The sequence below is a fragment of the Oncorhynchus gorbuscha genome, linkage group LG11 (genome assembly GCF_021184085.1).
Source record: "Oncorhynchus gorbuscha isolate QuinsamMale2020 ecotype Even-year linkage group LG11, OgorEven_v1.0, whole genome shotgun sequence".
Lineage (NCBI taxonomy): Eukaryota > Metazoa > Chordata > Actinopteri > Salmoniformes > Salmonidae > Oncorhynchus > Oncorhynchus gorbuscha.
In genome coordinates, this window is record NC_060183.1 from 61108750 (window position 1) to 61131703 (window position 22954).

The 22954-nt window shown below is 44.5% G+C and overlaps 1 protein-coding gene across 2 annotated transcripts in view; it reads left to right on the forward strand.

Moving 5' to 3' along the window:
* The window catches only part of unc5da (unc-5 netrin receptor Da), a 315483-nt gene that overhangs the window by 276869 nt on the left and 15660 nt on the right, over window positions 1-22954 (forward strand). The window contains exons 6-11 of one of the 2 annotated variants that reach the window (XM_046370349.1): window positions 424-591; window positions 1925-2089; window positions 3565-3591; window positions 5848-6033; window positions 8661-9068; window positions 12889-12976. In XM_046370349.1, the coding sequence (XP_046226305.1) occupies window positions 424-591; window positions 1925-2089; window positions 3565-3591; window positions 5848-6033; window positions 8661-9068; window positions 12889-12976 (1042 nt within the window). The remainder of the gene's footprint in view (window positions 1-423; window positions 592-1924; window positions 2090-3564; window positions 3592-5847; window positions 6034-8660; window positions 9069-12888; window positions 12977-22954) is intronic. The other variant, XM_046370350.1, reaches the window with a different exon arrangement.

Consider the following 22954-nt stretch of genomic DNA (forward strand, 5'->3'; position numbering starts at 1 on the left):
AGACAGTGTGGAGTATTCACCTCTCTGACATGCCTTTGGTTTCTTGGCCCATCATGTTTAGCCCAGATGGAGTTCCTGTGTTTTAGGCAGTCAGCCTGTCTCTGTCAGACAGAACATGTGCTATAAGAGAGAGTGTGTGTTTGTGTGCGTGCGTGCATGCATGTGTGTCTGTGTGTGTTTTAGGGAGAAAGTAAGCCCGTGTTCATACTTCTGGAAGTGTATTTCTCTTCCCTCCACATACTTACAGTAGCTGTCATGTTATATTCCTTTATCCTTCTTTCCCTTTCTTTTCCTCACCCTCTTTTTGTCTCTTACCTTCTATCCTTCTCCCTCTCTCCCATCTCCCTCTCATATCTCCATCGCTCCTACTCCATCTCTCCCTCTGCTTCCTCCCTCTTTCTCTTACGTTCTCTGTTCCTCAAGTGAACGGAGGGTGGTCGTTGTGGACAGACTGGTCGGCTTGTAACGTGCCCTGTGGGCGGGGGGTCCAGAAACGCTCCCGCACTTGCACCAACCCTGCCCCTCTCAATGGGGGTGCCTTCTGCGAGGGCATGTCTGTCCAGAAGAGTACCTGTAATGCCCTCTGCCCAGGTCTGTTTGTCTATTTGGCTATCTAGCAGGCTTCTTGTCTGTCTGACTATCTGTCTGTCTGTCTTCATGATTTTCATTCTATCCAACTGTCTGACTGTCTGGGAGGGGGGGATTGTTTTGTTGTGGGTTTGAATTATTTGCCTGAGCATCTGTATTTATGACAGTGATGCTCTCCATGGCAGAGGAAGGCTCTACCTATGCTGTTAGGGTAATTTCCCTCCAAACCGGTTTCCCTCCATCGTCTGACCCCATTTTACTGACTGACAGTGGCTTGGAGTCTGAAATGTAATGCAGTGCCCCTCCGAGACAGAGACGGAGAGATAGAGAGAAGAGGTTAGAGGGCGGGGATGAAAGAGAGGGAGAGAGAGAAGAGACACAGAGAGAGCGAGAAGAAGAGAGGAGAGAATGGAAGAGTGTGAACATAGAAAAAAAATAAGGATAAGGCATAACTGAGGCAAAATCAACTGAAGTGCAGGAGAGTTAACAACAGAATGATTGAGAATAGCCCTTACAACGAGTGAGAAAGACAGAGAAAGACAGAAAGAGCAAGAGAAAGAGAGAGAGGGATCAGTGCCAGTTATCAGAGCGGCTGTGTAATTTGCGCAGTCCAAGTGTTCCTCTACACTTGGCCCAATTTATGCTTTCAGATCGCCACACCAATCACCAGGGAAATGCTGGTCATGTTGGGGGAAAGTTATCTGGCAAGGGCAGCACTCTCCCGCAACACTATTTCAATTTGGCTCAACCACTCTTTTCTCTCCTTCTCTCTCTCTCTCTCTCTCTCTCTCTCTCTCTCTCTCTCTCTCTCTCTCTCTCTCTCTCTCTCTCTCTCTCTCTCTCTCTCTCTCTCTCTCTCTCTCTCTCTCTCTCTCTGAGTCCCAGCCCGTGCACAAACACAGCATTTGCATTTAGATTAGCAAGGCAGAGGGAAACCTTGAAAGAGTACAGAGTTGTTAAGGTAGTAGAGGAGACTTGATGGAACAAGCAAACTGTCTTTCCTGGCTTGAGTCAGCACCAGGATATAACATAACATGGTATTGTTCTAATGTGGCCACTGGAGAGAAAGACGAGGGGATTTTGTGTGGTGGGCTATAGGGCTAGTCCATTGTATGTGCTCTATCAGTAAGGTCCATGTGTAGAGTAATTATGGAGTAATGATGGGGCAGTTATGTTCCACCTAGCTGTTTGCTGACTCTGGGAATCTATGATATGATTGTGTGTGTGTGCATGTGTCGCCTGCATCCTCCTTTGTGTGCTTGTGTAGTTACTGTACATGCTGTGCATATGCCTGTGTGTTTTCTAAGCCTTGCAACGCTTCCTTCCTCCCTCTCAGTGGATGGTGGATGGGCAGAGTGGACAGAGTGGACGGTGTGCAGTGGTGAGTGTGAGAGGCAGCGCAACAGAGAGTGTACGGCCCCAGAGCCCAAACGCGGAGGCAGACTATGTGACGGGGCCGCTCTGGGAACATACAACTGCACCGGGGGTCTCTGCACTCACAGTGAGTACTGCCAGGGGGTCTCTGCACTCACAGTGAGTATTGTCAGGGGGTCTCTGCACTCACAGTGAGTACTGCCAGGGGGTCTCTGCACTCACAGTGAGTACTGCCAGGGGGTCTCTGCACTCACAGTGAGTATTGTCAGGGGGTCTCTGCACTCACAGTGAGTACTGCCAGGGGTCTCTGCACTCACAGTGAGTATTGCCAGGGGGTCTCTGCACTCACAGTGAGTATTGCCAGGGGGTCTCTGCACTCACAGTGAGTATTGTCAGGGGGTCTCTGCACTCACAGTGAGTATTGTCAGGGGGTCTCTGCACTCACAGTGAGTATTGTCAGGGGGTCTCTGCACTCACAGTGAGTATTGTCAGGGGGTCTCTGCACTCACAGTGAGTATTGCCAGGGGGTCTCTGCACTCACAGTGAGTATTGTCAGGGGGTCTCTGCACTCACAGTGAGTATTGTCAGGGGGTCTCTGTACTCACAGTGAGTATTGTCAGGGGGTCTCTGCACTCACAGTGAGTATTGTCAGGGGGTCTCTGCACTCACAGTGAGTATTGTTACATACAGATTCATCTGGTGCTAAACCTCTGGTGGTGGAGATCATTATCATTCATATCTTCATGAGAATCTTCATCATCATCATTGTGATCTTCAGAATGTTCATCATTGGGATCATCATCATCATCAGCACTTTCATCGATTCCCTCTTTACTCCCCTTTGTGATTATATCATAATCATCATCAGTACCACACTTATTTTGTTGAGAGTTTAAAACATCACCAAAGACAAAGTAGTCTTCTGTTGGCTGGAATGGCATGTTGGCTGGCATGTTTCCAGTTGCAACACCAGCAATATTGTGGACAAATCCATCCTAAGTTCCTTAGTGCTGCAATAAGCAGTGAATGACATAGTGTATCTGCCACGTGCTTTGACAGCATGGCATGGAAGTCCATACAGTACTTATTGAGTCATTCTTCTGATGCCCATGTCATTTCATCTCTCCGCAGGAAGACAATCATCCTTATCATGTTCCTCACATCAATCTCTACACACACACCATACTAATACACTCATAAACACACACATGCTCCATACAATCCCTGGGAGATAGAAATCCCCATCACTGAACCAATCTCACTACCATGAGACACACACATCATGATCATGACCACACACACACACATTTGGGCATGTACATTCATGTTCACACACACACACACACACACACACACACACACACACACACACACACACACACACACACACACACACACACACACACACACACACACACACACACACACACACACACACACACACACACACACACACACACACACAGGCACACACACCATGTACATGTTGTACAGTACCTGCACACACACACATGTCCTCATTGGAAAACAACTGCAGGTTAAATCCTGTAGTATTCCATTCAAGTAGAAGTGAACTGACATGGTGTCTCTGTGTCTTTGCAGATCTGCTACACGACGCCAAGCCACAGGGTGAGTTCTCTCCAATCACCATCTTACTTTAGAACACACCATGTACACACTGAAACCACCATGGCTTCTCCTCTACTATAACAACCATTATAGGTTGTCACGCCAGCACTCACAGATACAACCCTCCAACCCAAAACTCCAACATCATGATCCAGAACCATTATTACCACTAGCATTATCAAATTCACCCATATTTAACATTATCCAACCACCACATCATTACCCTATCATTATTAACCACAAACACTATTTATGTCATTTTCTCAATTGAAATGCCCGGCCTCTTCCAGAAACGTACTCTTCATGAGAAACCGTATTCTCACGATGAACATCATCAAAATCATGTCTTAAAGAGACAGTTCGAGATTTTGGCAACTTACCGAGTCAGAGGAACTCATGGATACCATTTTTAGGTTTCTGTGTGCAGTTTTCAGGAAGTTGAAGGTAGATTCTGCAGTAATTGCTTACTAGCATTAGCACAATGACTGGTTCCCATAGACTACCAGTCATGCCAATTACTTCAGGGACGTCACAACTGTCGCATTCAGATTGTTTTAGTCTTTTCCGTCGTCGTGGGAAGGAGGGGAAAGACGCAACCAGTCAATCTGTCTGCCAAAACTTAGCGAGCCCCCAATTAACCTGCCACTGTTAGCTGCTAATGCCTCTTTTGCATATTTTGGCAAATGCTCCTTTTCTTGGAGCTTCAGGCTACTTAGCGATTTTCTCAGTCCCATTCCTGTGCAGATCTCATTATCTTTGGAGAACAAGCTAAGCCAGCAGTCCTTTTCTTCACACACACACACACACACACACACACACACACACACACACACACACACACACACACACACACACACACACACACACACACACACACACACACACACACACACACACACACACACACACACACACACACACACACACACACACACACACACACACTCTCTCTCTCTCTCTCTCTCTCTCTCTTTGTTATTTTTTGTGGCATACTGGTGAGACCAAATAGAACGTAATCATTGTAGATGAGCTAATTTAATGAATTGGTCTTGTCACACTATCCCAGTAGAACGCAGACTGCCACCTGAGCGATGCCAGAGCCAAACAGCCCTTTGAGATGACAGTCCTAGTTAGATGTGGTGTGTGCTGAGTGCATGTGTGTGTGTGTGTGTGTGTGTGTGTGTGTGTGTGTGTGTGTGTGTGTGTGTGTGTGTGTGTGTGTGTGTGTGTGTGTGTGTGTGTGTGTGTGTGTGTGTGTGTGTGTGTGTGTGTGTGTGTGTGTGTGTGTGTGTGTGTGTGTGTGTGTGTGTGTGTGTGTGTGTGTGTGTGTGTGTGTGTGTGTGTGTGTGTATCTGACACAGTCAGGTGCTGGTGTGGTTAGAACGGCAGTCCTAGCAAGCTTCCTCATTAGTGCGTTAACAGGCTGCAATGGGAGGAAGTGTCGCACCACAGCGGCGTGAGGAGACAGGAAATGGAAAACAATGAAGTCACGGAAGGAAGCAGGTTGAAACCTGGACTGCCTCTCCCCTAAAAATAAATCCTGCTAATAACGTTATAGGAGAAGCTTAGAAGTTTTCAGGAGAAGCACAATTTCTTCCCCCAAAACAATATTCTTCCTTGAGAGATGTTACTGTGAAAGTTTGGATTAAACTTTGTACAGCCGTGAAAGTTGTGTAAGTCTGGCCAGTATAGCAATAAATGTAGATATCATGAGGCATGTAGCACCATCATAACATGTCAATAAATGTAGATATCATGAGGCATGTAGCACCATCATAACATGTCAATAAATGTAGATATCATGAGGCATGTAGCACCATCATAACATGTCAATAAATGTAGATATCATGAGGCATGTAGCACCATCATAACATGTCAATAAATGTAGATATCATGAGGCATGTAGCACCATCATAACATGTCAATAAATGTAGATATCATGAGGCATGTAGCACCATCATAACATGTCAATAAATGTAGATATCATGAGGCATGTAGCACCATCATAACATGTCAATAAATGTAGATATCATGAGGCATGTAGCACCATCATAACATGTCAATAAATGTAGATAACATGAGGCATGTAGCACCATCATAACATGTCAATAACTACTGAATTTAATATCAATATACAGTAGCTTGAGTTGATACCTTGTCTCTTTTTCTTATGGTTATGCTTTGATTAAACTATCTCTCTCTCACTGACTCCCGCTTATCTCTCTCTCTCCCCCGCTCTCTCGTTCTCTCCCCCAGGTCTGGAGGGAAGCAGTGACGTGGCGCTGTATTCGGGCCTGGCGGCGGGGGTGGTGACAGTGGTGGTGTTGATTGTGGCGGTGACCCTCTACCGGAGGAACCAGAGCGAGTACGGCGTGGACGTCATCGACTCCTCCGCCCTCACCGGGGGGTTCCAGTCCTTCAGCTTCAAGACTGCTCGCCAAGGTGAGCTCAGAGAACGCACAGGCAGAAAGACACACACACACACACACAGCTGAACACATATGCATGTGAACTTTCGATACAATTAGGTAGGAAGGGGCACACACACATGCAAACAGCTGAACACACACACAGAAGAACACTTGCCAAGCTGAAGCAGATTGAAACACACACTTACACACATACAAAGCTGAAGACACACACATCACTGTGGTCCAACAGAAGCTCGATTTGTGTGACTGACCGTTCTTGGTGGTTAATTTGCGCTCCATTCAATTGATGTGTGTTTAATTTCTTCATTCTTCATTTAGTTTGACTGTAAGAAGTCTTTGTGTCCAACAGCAAGGTCGTGTTTGGTTTGCTCAGTGACTCGGTAGGGTGGTGGCAGCACTGTGTAAATGATCTCTCTCTCTCTCTCTCTCTCTCTCTCTCTCTCTCAATCCTGTCTAGAGTGGAGAGGGGCAGAGACCAGACACAGCTTTCATTTCTCATGGTCTCGCTCCCTCTTCCAGACAGAATCTCAAACACACGCACACATTCACACACACACCTCCTCCCACCACTGTTCAGCACCCCCACCCCTTCTCTACCTAAAAGGGAGGGATGACAGCACCATCGGAGGAGTGAATGTACCATCACGACCCTGTTCCTATGGCTCTGACTCATACACTCAGTAATAGTAATGACCTTCGTTGAAAAGAGCATCTGCAATATTGAGTCACCCACAGAGATATATCTATTTGTTCTATAACTATAGATGTATGATCTTCATTTAGTCACCCTGTTTTGCCGGAGAACTGTCCTGCAATGCAGGAAATGTAAAACGTGCAGTGTATTTAAGGTTTAAAAAGGTTTCTGAAGTTTGTTATTTCCATTTCCAATTTCAGATGTGATTTTCCCTTATGGAAAATGTATCAACCCCTACAAAAATGTCCATTACTTATAATCCATGTAATAATTCACATTTCCTGTTGCTTCAGGATTAAGATCCTACTAAGATCCTGGTATGGAGTCTCCAAAAATGAACAATCTATCCCCTTGCTCCTGTACCTCCAATACGGTCAGACACAGTCATAGTAATAATACCCTGTGTTGAACAGAGCATCTGCACTGTTGCGTCACTGGAAAAATGAGGAGAGAGAAAAAGGGTGCTGTGTCGACCCAAAGATTGAGCCCTATTTCCATGTTTGTGACACGGCTGGTCTCCTTGGCGACAGCCTCTTCAGAGAGGAGTGATAGAATTGATCACACAGCAGGAAGAAGAAAGCTGTGATTTTATTGGGGCCTTTCTCCTCCCAGAGAATTTGGGTAATACACACACAGGGTTACACACAGCCCTCTCATATTGTAGCCTACACACCAGGAGAGGAGTCTACAGTATATACTGGGCTCTGGAAATTCCTTTGGTCTCTACTGAGTTAGATAATTCAGCTTTTTAGTTTTCTTGCACCTTATTTGTGGAACAATCTTCAACATTTTCTTAGATGTGATGTTGGGGTGCCTCTAGGGTAACTCAGAAAGCAGATTGAGGACCTTATTACTGATGAATGTGTTTGTTTGTTATGACCTTGTTTCTCTTTCCGCTTGCATTTATATTTTGATATGTGTATTTTCTGTGATTTATGTCACTCAGTCTGTCAAAGTGACCTTGGTCTCAGTATGACTCCCTGATAAAAATAAAGGTTAAATAAAAAATAGTGCACTACTTTTGTTCAGAACTCTACAGGACATGATATAGAGTCCACGCCACATAGGGCTCAAGCCAAGTAGTGAGCTATATTGAATGGAGTGCCATAGGAGATGCAAGCACACTCCATGGAGGTGAGAAGGGATACAGTCTAAATGGAGCTAACTGCCTGCTAACTGCCGGTTAGCTTGGTCCTGTGATCTGCTAGCTTAAGCTTGGATGAGCATGTGAAGGTCTTTGGTCCCACCAAGTCTCAGTTATCCCATCTGCTCAACCGTTTACCCAGCTTTGGTACACCATTTACTGTATTCTTAGTAGCTACAAAGCTTGAATTTGAAAAGATGAAGAAACTTTCCCAAGTATAACACACACACCAAGTATAAAATCTCATTAGCTCCTTCACCTCCCACTCTAGCATTGCCAGAGGCAGAGAGTTTTACACAGTTAGTCGTTGCTATGGAGAGGCTTTCGGTACAACTCTATTGCTGTGACAAGGACTTTGTGGCACCTCCCGTTGTCATGGTGAGGTGTTTTTAGCAACCCAGTTGCCATGGTGAAGAGCTGGTCGCCGTTTGGACCAGGAAGTTATTTTGACACATATGTTGCCAAGGCTTGCCCTCCAGCTGTATTTGCCATTCAGTGTGTCACATATTGGATGACTAGAGACTAACAGTTAGCACACCACTGTAGGCAAGCTATTATCAGACCTGTGTCCGAGGCCGCTAGCAGCCCAATAGTACACCAACCATGGGTAACCAATAGTTGGCATGCTGCTGTCAGCTACCACGAATGGCCCAGTGTTCATCTGTGTATACCATCATATGATAAAACTCTGATGAAAACACATTTAGAAGAGTTGTATACACCTCCAGTCGGTTAAACAGATGTGTTTTCTGGGAAAAGTACAGTATCTGACTCCTCTGGGACTCTTTTTCTTTTCCAGGCAACCCCCTGTTGATAAGCTCGTCCTTGCAACCGGACCTGACAGTGTCACGGACGTACACCAGCCCCATCTGCTTCCAGGACTCCATGGATAAAGAACTCATTTCCCAGGAGCCTTCTCTCTTCGACCCCCTGCCCGACCTCAAGGTCAAAGTTCACTCCTCCTTCATGGTGTCCCTGGGCGTGTCAGAGAGGGGGGCCGAGTACCACGCCCAGAAAGCCCACCCCCAGACCTTCCCCCGGGGGCTGGCACCCGACTACAGTGGGGTACGGGTGGAGGGGACCCTGAGAGAGAGGAGGGAGAAGAGCCTCCTTGCCCCCCACGCACCGCCTATGCCCTCCAGACCCCCTCTCAGGACGTCCGGGGTGTTGGGACACGCGGGTGGGAGGCTGGTGGTCCCCAATACAGGTTTGTTGTTCATAAGGGCGATGTAGCACACTCACACACATGTAAGCACACACACACACCCAGGGGAACACATACACACCTGCCGGGTTGTCAGGTCTATTTAGGGCAGGTGACAGCCAGAGAGGTGACGGCCAGACAGGGCCTCTGGGGCTCTCAAATCAATGCTGTCAACAGTGCACCACACAGACACACACAAACACTCACACACACACAGACACACACACACACATATACTACCACCGACACTGGAGCCCACAAACAATTACTCTCTAGAGTAATCTAATCTAATCTGCCAGTAGATAAAAGTGCCACATGGGACAGGAGACAGGAATGTGGGGCTGTGTGAGAGCGTAGTGTGTGTGTGTGCGTATATGTGTCTGTGTATCTCGTGATCATCTCCTATGTCCCCCCCCCCCTCTCTCTCTCTCTCACTCTCTCTCCCTCTCTCTCTCCCTCTCCCTCTCTCTCTCTCTCTCTCTCCCTCTCTCTCTCTCTCCCTCTCTCTCTCTCCCTCTCTCTCTCCTCTCTCTCTCTCCTCTCTCTCACTCTCTCTCTCTCTCTCTCCCTCTCTCTCTCCTCTCTCTCTCTCTCCTCTCTCTCTCAATTCAATTCAAGGGCTTTATTGGCATGGGAAACATGTGTTAACATTGCCAAAGCAAGTGAGGTAGACAACATACAAAGTGAATATATAAGGTGAAAAACAACAAAAATTAACAGTAAACATTACACATACAGAAGTTTCAAAACAGTAAAGACATTACAAATGTCATATTATATATATATATATATATACAATGTACAAATAGTTAAAGGACACAAGATAAAATAAATAAGCATAAATATGGGTTGTATTTACAATGGTGTTTGTTCTTCACTGGTTGCCCTTTTCTCGTGGCAACAGGTCACAAATCTTGCTGCTGTGATGGCACACTGTGGAATTTCACCCAGTAGATATGGGAGTTTTTCAAAATTGGATTTGTTTTCGAATTCTTTGTGGATCTGTGTGATCTGGGGGAAATATGTATCTCTAATATGGTCATACACTGGGCAGGAGGTTAGGAAGTGCAGCTCAGTTTCCACCTCATTTTGTGGGCAGTGAGCATATAGCCTGTCTTCTCTTGAGAGCCATGTCTGCCTACGGCGGCCTTTCTCAATAGCAAGGCTATGCTCACTGAGTCTGTACATAGTCAAAGCTTTCCTTAATTTTGGGTCAGTCACAGTGGTCAGGTATTCTGCCGTTGTGTACTCTCTGTGTAGGGCCAAATAGCATTCTAGTTTGCTCTGTTTTTTTGTTAATTCTTTCCAATGTGTTAAGTAATTATCTTTTTGTTTTCTCATGATTTGGTTGGGTCTAATTGTGCTGTTGTCCTGGGGCTCTGTAGGGTGTGTTTGTGTTTGTGAACAGAGCCCCAGGACCAGCTTGCTTAGGGGACTCTTCTCCAGGTTAATCTCTCTGTAGGTGATGGCTTTGTTATGGAAGGTTTGTGAATCGTTTCCTTTTAGGTGGTTGTAGAATTTAATGGCTCTTTTCTGGATTTTGATAATTAGTGGGTATCGGCCTAATTCTGCTCTGCATGCATTATTTGGTGTTTTACGTTGTACACGGAGGATATTTTTGCAGAATTCTACGTGCAGAGTCTCAATTTGGTGTTTGTCCCATTTTGTGAAGTCTTGGTTGGTGAGCGGACCCCAGACCTCACAACCATAAAGGGCAATGGGCTCTATGACTGATTCAAGTATTTTTAACCAAATCCTAATTGGTATGTTGAAATTTATGTTTCTTTTGATGGCATAGAATGCCCTTCTTGCCTTGTCTCTCAGATCGTTCACAGCTTTGTGGAAGTTACCTGTGGCGCTGATGTTTAGGCCAAGGTATGTATAGTTTTTTGTGTGCTCTAGGGCAACAGTGTCTAGATGGAATTTGAATTTGTGGTCCTGGTGACTGGACCTTTTTTGGAACACCATTATTTTGGTCTTACTGAGATTTACTGTCAGGGCCCAGGTCTGACAGAATCTGTGCATAAGATCTAGGTGCTGCTGTAGGCCCTCCTTGGTTGGTGACAGAAGCACCAGATCATCAGCAAACAGCAGACATTTGACTTCGGATTCTAGCAGGGGAGGCCGGGTGCTGCAGACTTTTCTAGTGCCCGCGCCAATTCGTTGATATATATGTTGAAGAGGGTGGGGCTTAAGCTGCATCCCTGTCTAACCCCACGACCCTGTGTGAAGAAATGTGTGTGTTTTTTGCCAATTTTAACCGCACACTTGTTGTTTGTGTACATGGATTTTATAATGTCATATGTTTTACCCCCAACACCACTTTCCATCAGTTTGTATAGCAGACCCTCATGCCAGATTGAGTCGAAGGCTTTTTGAAATCAACAAAGCATGAGAAGACTTTGCCTTTGTTTTGGTTTGTTTGGTTGTCAATTAGGGTGTGCAGGGTGAATACATGGTCTGTTGTACGGTAATTTGGTAAAAAGCCAATTTGACATTTGCTCAGTACATTGTTTTCATTGAGGAAATGTATGAGTCTGCTGTTAATAATAATGCAGAGGATTTTCCCAAGGTTACTGTTGACACATATTCCACGGTAGTTATTGGGGTCAAATTTGTCTCCACTTTTGTGGATTGGGGTGATCAGTCCTTGGTTCCAAATATTGGGGAAGATGCCAGAGCTAAGTATGATGTTAAAGAGTTTTAGTATAGCCAATTGGAATTTGTTGTCTGTATATTTGATCATTTCATTGAGGATACCATCGACACCACTGGCCTTTTTGGGTTGGAGGGTTTTTATTTTGTCCTGTAACTCATTCAATGTAATTGGAGAATCCAGTGGGTTCTGGTAGTCTTTAATAGTTGATTCAAAGATCTGTATTTGATCATGTATATGTTTTTGCTCTTTATTCTTTGTTATAGAACCAAAAAGATTGGAGAAGTGGTTTACCCATACATCTCCATTTTGGATAGATAATTCTTCGTGTTGTTGTTTGTTTAGTGTTTTCCAATTTTCCCATAAGTGGTTAGAGTCTATGGATTCTTCAATTACATTGAGCTGATTTCTGACGTGCTGTTCCTTCTTTTTCTGTAGTGTATTTCTGTATTGTTTTAGTGATTCACCATAGTCAAGGCGTAGACTCAGGTTTTCCGGGTCTCTATGTTTTTGGTTGGACAGGTTTCTCAACTTCTTTCTTAGATTTTTGCATTCTTCATCAAACCATTTGTCATTATTGTTAATTTTCTTCGGTTTTCTATTTGAGATTTTTAGATTTGATAGGGAAGCTGAGAGGTCAAATATACTGTTAAGATTTTCTACTGCCAAGTTTACACCTTCACTATTACAGTTGAACGTTTTACCCAGGAAATTGTCTAAAAGGGATTGAATTTGTTGTTGCCTAATTGTTTTTTGGTAGGTTTCCAAACTGCATTCCTTCCATCTATAGCATTTCTTAATGTTACTCAGTTCCTTTGGCTTTGATGCCTCATGATTGAGTATTGCTCTGTTTAAGTAGACTGTGATTTTGCTGTGGTCTGATAGGGGTGTTAGTGGACTGACTGTGAACGCTCTGAGAGATTCTGGGTTGAGGTCAGTGATAAAGTAGTCTACAGTACTACTGCCAAGAGATGAGCTATAGGTGTACCTACCATAGGAGTCCCCTCGAAGCCTACCGTTGACTATGTACATACCCATACTCTCTCTCTCTCTCTCTCTCTCTCTCTCTCTCTCTCTCTCTCTCTCTCTCTCTCTCTCTCTCTCTCTCTCTCTCTCTCTCTCTCTCTCTCTCTCTCTCTCTCTCTCTCTCTCTCTCTCTGTGTGTAGGTGTGAGTCTGTTGGTGCCCCATGGGGGGATAGCTGAGGACACTACCTGGGAGATGTACATGGTCATCAACCAGGAGGACAGCAGCAGGTGAGACACGACACACAGACATGGCACAGAGAACCAGGCCGCCTGCCTCCCTTCTTCCTTCCCTCTATTGCTCTCTCTTTCTTTTACAGTTTTTTAATCACTTTGGTGCCATTTTCACAAGTATATGGTACATTTTCACAACCCTTAGTACAAAACTCAAAACAGATCATCAAAAGGGCAATTGTTTCAAAACTGTAAGCACATTTTCAATAGACTAATAAGTACAACACTTTCACCAAACGTAACCAGTGTTTCATCTAGAAATGTTCATATGAAGTAATTGCCTTTCATAATGCAATTAGCACATTACTTTTGATATGATTATCTTCTCTTCTGTTAATAGACATTTATAGATGTAAAAGACTTAATCTCACTGCTCTCATTTGATGATCACTTAAACATTTGGTAAACCTACAGTACCAGTCGAAGGTTTGGACACACCTATTCATTCAAGGGTTTTTCTTAATTTTTTACTATTTTCTACATTGTAGAATAATAGTGAAGACATAAAAACTATGCAATAATCATGTAGTAACCAAAAAAGTGTTAAACAAATCAAAATATATTTGAGATTTGAGATTCTTCAAAGTAGCCACACTTTGCCTTGATGACAGCTTTTCACAATCTTGGCATTCTCTCAACCGGCTTCATGAAGTAGTCACCTGGAATGCATTTCAAGGAACAGGTGTGTCTTGTTAAAAGTTCATTAAAGGAATTTCCAAAAAAGTGTTAAACAAATCTAAATATAGCCACAGCTTTAATGACTATATATATATTTTTTTTTATCTGATATTGACAAAATCAGAGATTAACTGTACGTAACAATCAAAGATTTTTGGTTACAGAGATTAGCAGATGTTACAGCAGGTACAGCGAAATGCTTGTGTTTCTAGCCCCTACAGTGATACAATAAAATACCAATATGTAAATGATCCAGAACGTCCCCTTATTCAGTAAACATGTATCCAAAATTAAGTTGCTAGCATTTTATGGGGGGTCACACTGCTGTAATACTGTAATACACAGTGCATTCAGAAAGTAGTCAGACCCCTTGACTTTTTTCACATTTTGTTACGTTACAGCCTTATTCTAAAATGTATTAAATAGTTTTTTTCACTCTCATCAAACTACACACAATAACCCATAATAACAAAGCAAAAACAAGTTTATAGAAATTTTAGCAAATTTATTACAAATAAAAAACTGATACTTTCACATTTACGTAAGTATTCAGATCCTTTACTCTGTACTTTGTTGAAGCACCTTTGGCAAGGATTACAGCCTTGAGTCATCTTGGGTAGAAACTTGTCACGCCTGTATTTGGGGAGTTTCTTGCATTCTTCTCTGCAGATCCTCTTTGTCAGGTTGGATGGGGAGCGTCGCTGCACAGCGATCTTCAGGTCTCTCCAGAGATGTTCGGTCGGGTTCAAGTCCAGGCTCTGGCTGGGCCACTCAAGGACATTCAGAGACTTGTCTTAGAGCCACTCCTGCGTTGTCTTCGCCTTTGTGCTTAGGGTGGTTGTCCTGTAGGAAGGTGAACCTTCACCCCAGTCTGAGGCCCTGAGTGCACTGGAGCAGGGTTTCATCAATGATCTCTCTATACTTTGCTACGTTCATCTTTCCCTTGATCCTGACTAGTCTCCCAGTCCCTGCTGCTGAAAAACATCCCCACAATATGATGCTGTCACCACCACCATGCCTCACCGTAGGGATGATACCAGAAAACTCCAAATGGGCTGTCATGTGCCTTTTACTGAGGAGTGGCTTCCATCTTGCCACTCTACCATAAAGACCTGATTGGTGGAGTTTTACGGAGATGGTTGGCCTTCTGGAAGGTTCTACCATCTCCACTGTAGAACTCTGGAGCTCTGTCAGAGTGACCATCGGGTTCTTGGTCACCTCCCTGACCAAGGCCCTTCTCCCCCAATTGCTCAGTTAGGTCAGGCAGGCAGCTCTAGGAAGAGTCTTGTTAGTTCCAAACTTCTTCCATTTAAGAATGATGGAGGCCATAGTGTCCTTGGGGACCTTAAATGCTGCAGAAATGTTTTGGTACCCTTCCCCCGATCTGTGCCTCAACACAATCTTGTCTCAGAGCTCTACAGACAATTCCTTCGACCTCATGGCTTGGTCTTTGCTCTGCCATGCAACTGTCAACTGTGAGACCTTATGTAGACAGGTGTGTGTCTTTCCAAATCATGTCCAATCAATTGAATTTACCATAGGTGTACTCCAATCAAGTTGTAGAGACATATCAAGGATGATTAATGGAAATGTGGATGGACCTGAGCTCAATTTCGAGTCTCATGGCAAAGGGTCTGAATAAATAAAGTATTTCTGTGTTTTATTTTTAATACATTTTCCAAACATTTCTAAAACCTGTTTTTGCTTTGCCATTATGAGTTATTGTGTGTAGATTGATGAGAAAAATAAATTATTTAATCCATTTTAGAATAAGGCTGTAACGTAACAAAATGTGGGAAAAGTCAAGGGGTCTGAAAACTTTCTGAATGCCATTTACGTAGCAGATACTTTTATTCAAAGTGTCAACAGTCCACACATTTTTGTATGTAACCCCAATTGAACCCACAACTCCGGTGTTGCTAGTGCCATGTTCTTATGAACTGAGCCACATACAGGACCACTACAATACATCATTACAATGCAATACTGTAAAATACAATACACGATTGCAATACAGGTGGAATATGTATGATTGCCATCCACATGAGAGCCCCACCCTCCATCAGGCCATGGATGAGACATGTGGTTATTTCAATCCAGAACAATGAGCATATTTAGTGTAATTTCAATAAAAACCTATGGTCAAATGCTCAAGACAGGTTTGATGCAAAGTAGTGCCTTCTAAACATTGGTTTCTTTAATTTCTTTAATTTACATTGTGAAATATGTCTTCAATAATCATACCTTTGATCACACATGGGATAGAAATGATGGGCATGTAATGTTCAGTCAATTTGAATGGGTAGTGCAAGTGTTCCTAATGTGAAAACAGTGTGTCACGCCCTGGTCATAGAGAGCCCTTGGGGTTCTCTATGGTGCAATAGGTCAGAGAGTGACTAGGGGGTGTTTTAGTCTAATATTTCTATGTTGGTGTGAGTATGGTTCCCAATTGGAGGCAGCTGATTATCGTTGCCTCTAATTGGGGATCATACTTAACGTGGTCCTTTTCCCACCTGTGTTTGTGGGATATTGTTTTGTTTTCAGTTAGCGCCTTAGTGCGCTCTGTACTGGACGCTCGTTGACTCTTTGTTGTTTTTGTTAAGTTTCACTTTGTAATAAAGTATGTGGAACTCTATTCAAGCTGCACCTTGGTCTACTCCTTTCCACGAATGTGACACAGTGTAATGTACTGTAATTTACAGTACTGTAGAATAATACATTCAAAGGGCAGTTTTGAAACATGTATCTTTCATGTTTTGCTATTGGATTAACTGGTTGTTAAAATAACTAAATTAAGAAGATATAATTATATTGCGTTTTGGTGATTAATCCAATGTACTCATTTCACTGAGTATACTAAAACATTGGGAACACCTTCCTAATATTGAGTTGCACCTCCCCTTTTGCCCTCAGACCAGCCTCAATTGGTCGAGGCATGGACTCTACAAGGCCTCGAAAGCGTTCCACAGGGATGCTGGCCGATGTTGACTCCAATGCATCCCACAGTTGTGTCAAGTTGACTGGATCTCCTTTGGACGATGGACCATTTTTGGCGGGAAACTATTGAGCGTGAAAAACCCAGCAGCGTTGCAGTTCTTGATACAAACCAGTGTGCCTGACACCTACTACCATACGTTAAAAGGCACTTCAATATTTTGTCTTACCCATTAACCCTCTGAATGGCACACATACACAATCCATATCTCAATTGTCCTCCCCTTCATCTACACTGATTGAAGTGGATTTAACAAGCGACATCAATAAGGAGACATAGCTTTCACCTGGATTCACCTGGTCAGTCCATGTCATAGTATTTTTTTATACTCAGTGTATATTTCACAGTACACTTATATTTTGGATTAGTGGTTGTGTGGTGAAAGATGTCTTCAAATTCACCACAAATTTGTGAATATAGTACCAAAGCAATAAAAATAACTGTATTCTACCGCTTCATCTCATGCTATCTCTCATCCTGTTTCACCTCTTCCTCACGCTCTCTCATCCTGTTTCACCTCTTCCTCACGCTATCTCTCATCCTGTTTCACCTCTTCCTCACGCTATCTCTCATCCTGTTTCACCTCTTCCTCACGCTATCTCTCATCCTGTTTCACCTCTTCCTCACGCTATCTCTCATCCTGTTTCACCTCTTCCTCACGCTATCTCTCATCCTGTTTCACCTCTTCCTCACGCTATCTCTCATCCTGTTTCACCTCTTCCTCACGCTATCTCTCATCCTTTTTCACCTCTTCCTCACGCTATCTCTGCCACTTTTTAACACCCAAACTCACACATGGATGTATGCAAGCTCACACACACATACTATACACACACCCCCACATGAGCATGCACACACACACACACACATTCCCACATACAAACACACTCACACACTCCGCCCAGCATGCGGCCTTAGCTCATCTTGCACACTCTACAGGGGAGGACAAGATGTGTCAGGAATAGGCTTTCAGTTGCAGAACAGCCCTGCAGATTGCAGCATGGCCCTGAACAACTGGCTCAGCAGACAGAGCCTTGTCTTCTCCATTCTGGGTCTTTACGCTTAAGCATGACACCATCTCCTTCCTGTGTGACTGGTTAAAGCTGTGAATGTTAAATGTTCAGTGTAGAGGCAATCTGCCATTGTTTGGCATTTGGTCAGATAGAACAAGACAGACAAATAGAGAGTCCAGGTGACTATTGCCTGCTATGGAGAGCCCATAGCCGTGACTTAGCTATCAAGACTTTCACCAAGCTATTACTCAAGGCTGAGATGGCACGACAGATAAAACATGTTCACATCAAATGTAATACTGTTGACTTTTCTCAGAGGCTTCAATACGTTTTTTTGCCACCAGGAGTCAGTGTTCTTGCACCTGTTAGTTTGTGATTTCCTTGCACACCAAAAATCTCAAATCACAAATACATCTGTATGAAAACATCCCAACAAGTTATCACCCCTGACAACCAGTTTAACCCCAGCTGGACCATTTCGACTAGGAGTTGAAAATAAGTGACATTGAATTTCAATCAAATTGAGATACAATCCCTTTCACCCCCCTCTTTCTCCTTCCTCCTCCTCAGAGTACCCCAGAGGCTTCTGGGTAGCGAGGGTAAAGATAGGGATCAAAGGTCACCTATAGTTTACGCCTCAGAGCTTAGGAGTGGACTGCCTGTCTCTGTCCTGTGAGGTGTGTGCTACTCTGAACACTCCCTAATCTCCCTGAGCCCCCTCCTTTAGGTTCCTGCCTGGTCCCGATAAGGCTGCTTGCTGTTTACTTCCTGCCTGGTGTTAGAGGGAGACCGGGGGGGGGGGGGCACCTCTGATCTCACTGAGCTGTCAATCACAGCCCTATCTTTTGACAAGCATTTGGAGAGACCCTGGGAGAAATTGTATCTTTTATTCCTATTCAATCTTCAGACCAAAGCCATCTACATGAGGCAGTTGGCGGTGGCTCTCCACTCGGCTGCAGAAAGGAATTGATCAGCTCAGCCTTGGCGGCTCCAGGGCTGCATTATGGAGACTGAGATGAGAGGCTTTTCCTCTCCAGGCCTTATTGGGTTCTCTTTGTGTCTGCGGAGTCTCCACACTGCAGGGTGTTAGCGCCTTGCCCCATAGCACTCCTATCATCATGAAGTGGTTTGAGAGACTAGTCATATCATATCACCTCTACCTTTTCTGACACCCTACACCCACTTCAATTTGCTTACTGCCCCAATAGATCCACAGACGATGCAATTTCTCTGCACACTGCCCTATCCCATCTGGACAAGAGGAATACCTATGTAAGAATGCTGTTAATTGACTACAGCTCAGCATTCAACATCAAAATACCCTACAAGCTCATCATTAAGTTTGAGGCCCTGGGTCTGAACCCCGCCCTGTGCAACTGGGTCCTGGACTTCCTGACCGGCCGCCCCCAGGTGGCCGGACAACAACCACCCGAGCCACTGCTTGTTCACCCGCTATCACCCAGAAGGCGAGGTCTATACAGGTGCATCAAAGCTGGGACCAAGATACTGAAAAACAGCTTATATCTCAAGGCCATCAGACTGTTAAACAGCAATCATGAGCACATTAGAGGCTGCTGCCTATATAAATAGACTTGAAATCACTGGCCACTTTAATACATGGAACACTAGTCACTTTAATCATGTTTACATATTTTGCATTACTCATATGTACAGTTGAAGTTTACAAATACCAAATACATTTAAATTTCTCACATTTAATCCTAATAAAAATTCCCTGTCTTCAGTCATTAAGGATCACCACTTTATTTTAAGTGTAGCATTTTGATTGGTTGTGTTTGGAAAAGGAAAGCAAGTCACTTCCTGTTAGATTTGTGTGTTTCAGGTAGAGAATTGTGTGTAGTGTTTTGAAAAAAGTGTTTTATGCAATTGGCAAATGAGTCAAAGGCTGAGAAATAGCTCATGGTTTTGGATATTTACTGTGTAGTTTTGCACTTTGAGTGAGAGGTTTCGAACGCCACCGGGCGGACTACCTGGAGCGCCAGGGTGGAGGCGGTAGAAGTCACGAAGCAGGTCGTCATCAAGGATCTGACGCCGAGGAATCCAACTCCTCTCCTCTGGACCATATCCTTCCCAATCCACGAGATATTGGAAACCTCGACCCCGCCGTCTGGAATCCATTATGCGGCGCACCGTGTAGGCAGGACCACCTCCGATCATCCGAGGAGGACGAGGAGGAGGGGGCAACAGAGGACTGAGGAGAACCGGCTTGAGGCAGGAGACATGAAAGGTGGGGTGTACTCGAAGCGTTGTCGGCAATTTGAGTCGGACCACAACAGGGTTAATGATTCTCTCCACCACAAACGGACCAATGAACTTTGGTGACAGTTTCCTCGACTCAGTCCGTAGAGGAAGATCCCGTGTAGCCAACCAAACCTTATCTCCGATGGTATAAGCGGGAGCAGGAATACGGCGACGATTCGCCTGGATCTGATACCGGTCAGAAACTCTAAGGAGGACCTTCCTGGCCCGATGCCAGGTCCGGTGGCAACGACGAATGTGGGCCTGGACAGAAGGAACCGAAAGATCCCTCTCCTGAGAAGGAAACAAGGGAGGTTGGTATCCGTACAGGCATTGGAAGGGGGACATCCCAGTGGCAGATGAAGGAAGGGTATTATGGGCATACTCGACCCAGGGTAATTGAGATGAGGTGGGATCAGAGGAGACAAGACAACGCAGCGTGGACTCTTCTGGTTGGCTCTCTCCGCCTGACCATTAGATTGTGGGTGAAATCCAGAAGTGAGACTGACTGTAGCTCCAATGGCCAAACAGAAGGATCTCCAGACAGCAGAGGTAAACTGAGGACCACGGTCAGAAACAATGTCACTGGGCAATCCGTGGACCCTGAAAACCTCCCTAACCAGGATCTCGGACGTCTCCGTGGCAGATGGAAGCTTGGAGAGAGGGACAAAATGAGCAAACTTGCTGAATCTGTCCACAATGGTCAGAATGACCGTGTTCCCAACAGAAGTGCCGTGTGAGGGGAAATTATCAACCCGTTCTGGTCCACTTCCTGACCCGAATGGTAACCGTGTCTCAGATTGATTAGATGGACCCCACTGCTTCTCCCTCCTTCTCTCTCGGACTCTATTATCTACCCAAATAGCTAAGGTGACCAAACTATCTAGGTCACTAGGCTCTGGATAGGAGATCAGCTCGTCCTTGAGTTGCTCCGACAACCCCTGGTAAAAAAACGCTTGTAGTGATTCCTCATTCCAACCACTCTCCACAGCCAATGTGCTGAATTCAGTCACAAAGTCTGCCACACTGCGAGCTCCTTGGCGAAGAGAGAACAAACGTTTAGCTGTGTCCTTACCTCGGACTGGATGGTCAAAAAGCTTTCTCATCTCTGCCGTGAAACCCTGGTATGACGTCATGCATGTGTCCCGTCGTTCCCAAACAGCTGAAGCCCATTCCAGAGCTCTACCACGCAGCAGCTCAATAACAAAAGCTATCCTAGCCTTATCTGTGGCGTAAGAGTAGGGCTGCAGATCAAAAACTAACCCACACTGTAAAAGAAATGAACGGCATCCTCCCAGATCTCCCTCGTACTTCTCCGGTGTCGGAACCTTGGGCTCACGGAAGGAACCCGCCCCCGAATCGGCAGGTGATATGGGTGAAACAGGTGGTGGATGATCCGCCGGCAACCTGAGCTGATCCTGGATACTCGTTAATCTATCCGATAAGTTCCGGATGGAACCCGCTATCTCATGTAGCGCTGTGTTGTGTTGTCCCAACATCTTCTCCTGCTGGGTAATTGTATGGCAAACAGAGTCCAGGTCCGCTGGGTTCATCACTGGCCGGATCGTTCTGTCAGGGTTTACCAGAATTGGACCCAGAAGCAGACCAGGACAAGGAGAGTAGGAAGAAGGTGAGTATTTATTTACAAGTGAATGTGAATGGGTAGATATATCCAGGTGGCGTAGCGGGCAGTGGTGGTTAGTTGATGGGAGTAAATAGGTGGGGTAGCGGAATCCTCCGACGACCAGGCGGGAATGGGGTAAATGATCCGGGTGAGTAATGTTCATGGCTAACGATCCGGCAGGGAATGGATGTCAGGTCAGAGCTTTTGAAGGGGAGAGGTGATTATCAGGACAGGTGTGCAGATTACTGATGGGATACAGGTGCGGGTGAACATCGATCTCCCAACAAGCTAATTCGCCCGGCAACCAGACAGGGTGCGTTCCAGGACACCGGAAACACACTCCAGGACAGAAACACAGGCAAACACAGACTCAGGAAGTGGGATTCGTGACAGCGGAATGACGGCTGTGTGGTCCCATGATGTTTATACTTGCATACTATTGTTTGTACAGATGAACATGGTACCTTCAGGCTTTTGGAAATTGCTTCCAAGGATGAACCAGACTTGTGGAGGTCTACGATTTCTTTTCTGAGGTCTTGGCTGATTACTTTTGATTTTCCCATGATATCAAGCAAAGAGGCACTGAGTTTGAAGGTAGGCCTTGAAATAAATCCACAGGTACACCTTCAATTGACTCAAATGATGTCAATTAGCCTATCAGAAGCTTCTAAAGTCATGAAATAATTTTCTGGAATTTTCCAAGCTGTTTAAAGGCATAGTCAACTTAGTGTATGTAAACTTCTGACCCACTAGAAATGTGATACAGTGAATTATAAGTGAAATAATCTGTCTGCAAACAATTGTTGGAAAAATTACTTGTGTCTTGCACAAAGTAGATGTCCTTGCCGAAACTATAGTTTGTTAACAAGACATTTGTGGAGTGGTTGAAAAACGAGTTTTAATGACTCCAACCTAAGTGTATGTAAACTTCCGACTTCAATTGTATGTATGGTGTTCCATTCTACTATATCTTAGTCTATGCCACTCTGACATTGCTCGTCCATATATTTATATATTCTTAATTGCATTCCTTTACTTAGATTTGTGTGTATTGGGTATATGTTGTGAAATTGTTAGATATTACTGCACTGTCAGAGCTAGAAACACAAGCATTTCACTACACTCGCAATAACTTCTGCTAAACACGTGTATGTGACCAATAAAATGTGATTGGATTTGATTTGGATGCCTTGGTGGGGACCGGGGGTATAAGATGGCATTGAGAGATCAGGATAGCAATAAGCATTCTGAGTTAGAAGCACTGAGTTGAGTTGGAAAGTTAGTGGTGAGAGGAATTGCAGAGCCTAATCCTGAACACACACAGAAAAGTTGTCTGTCCTTCAGTGTTTTTAAATGTAATATGTTTGTAGCAGAAGTAGTGCACAGAGCTAGCTTCATCTGATGAA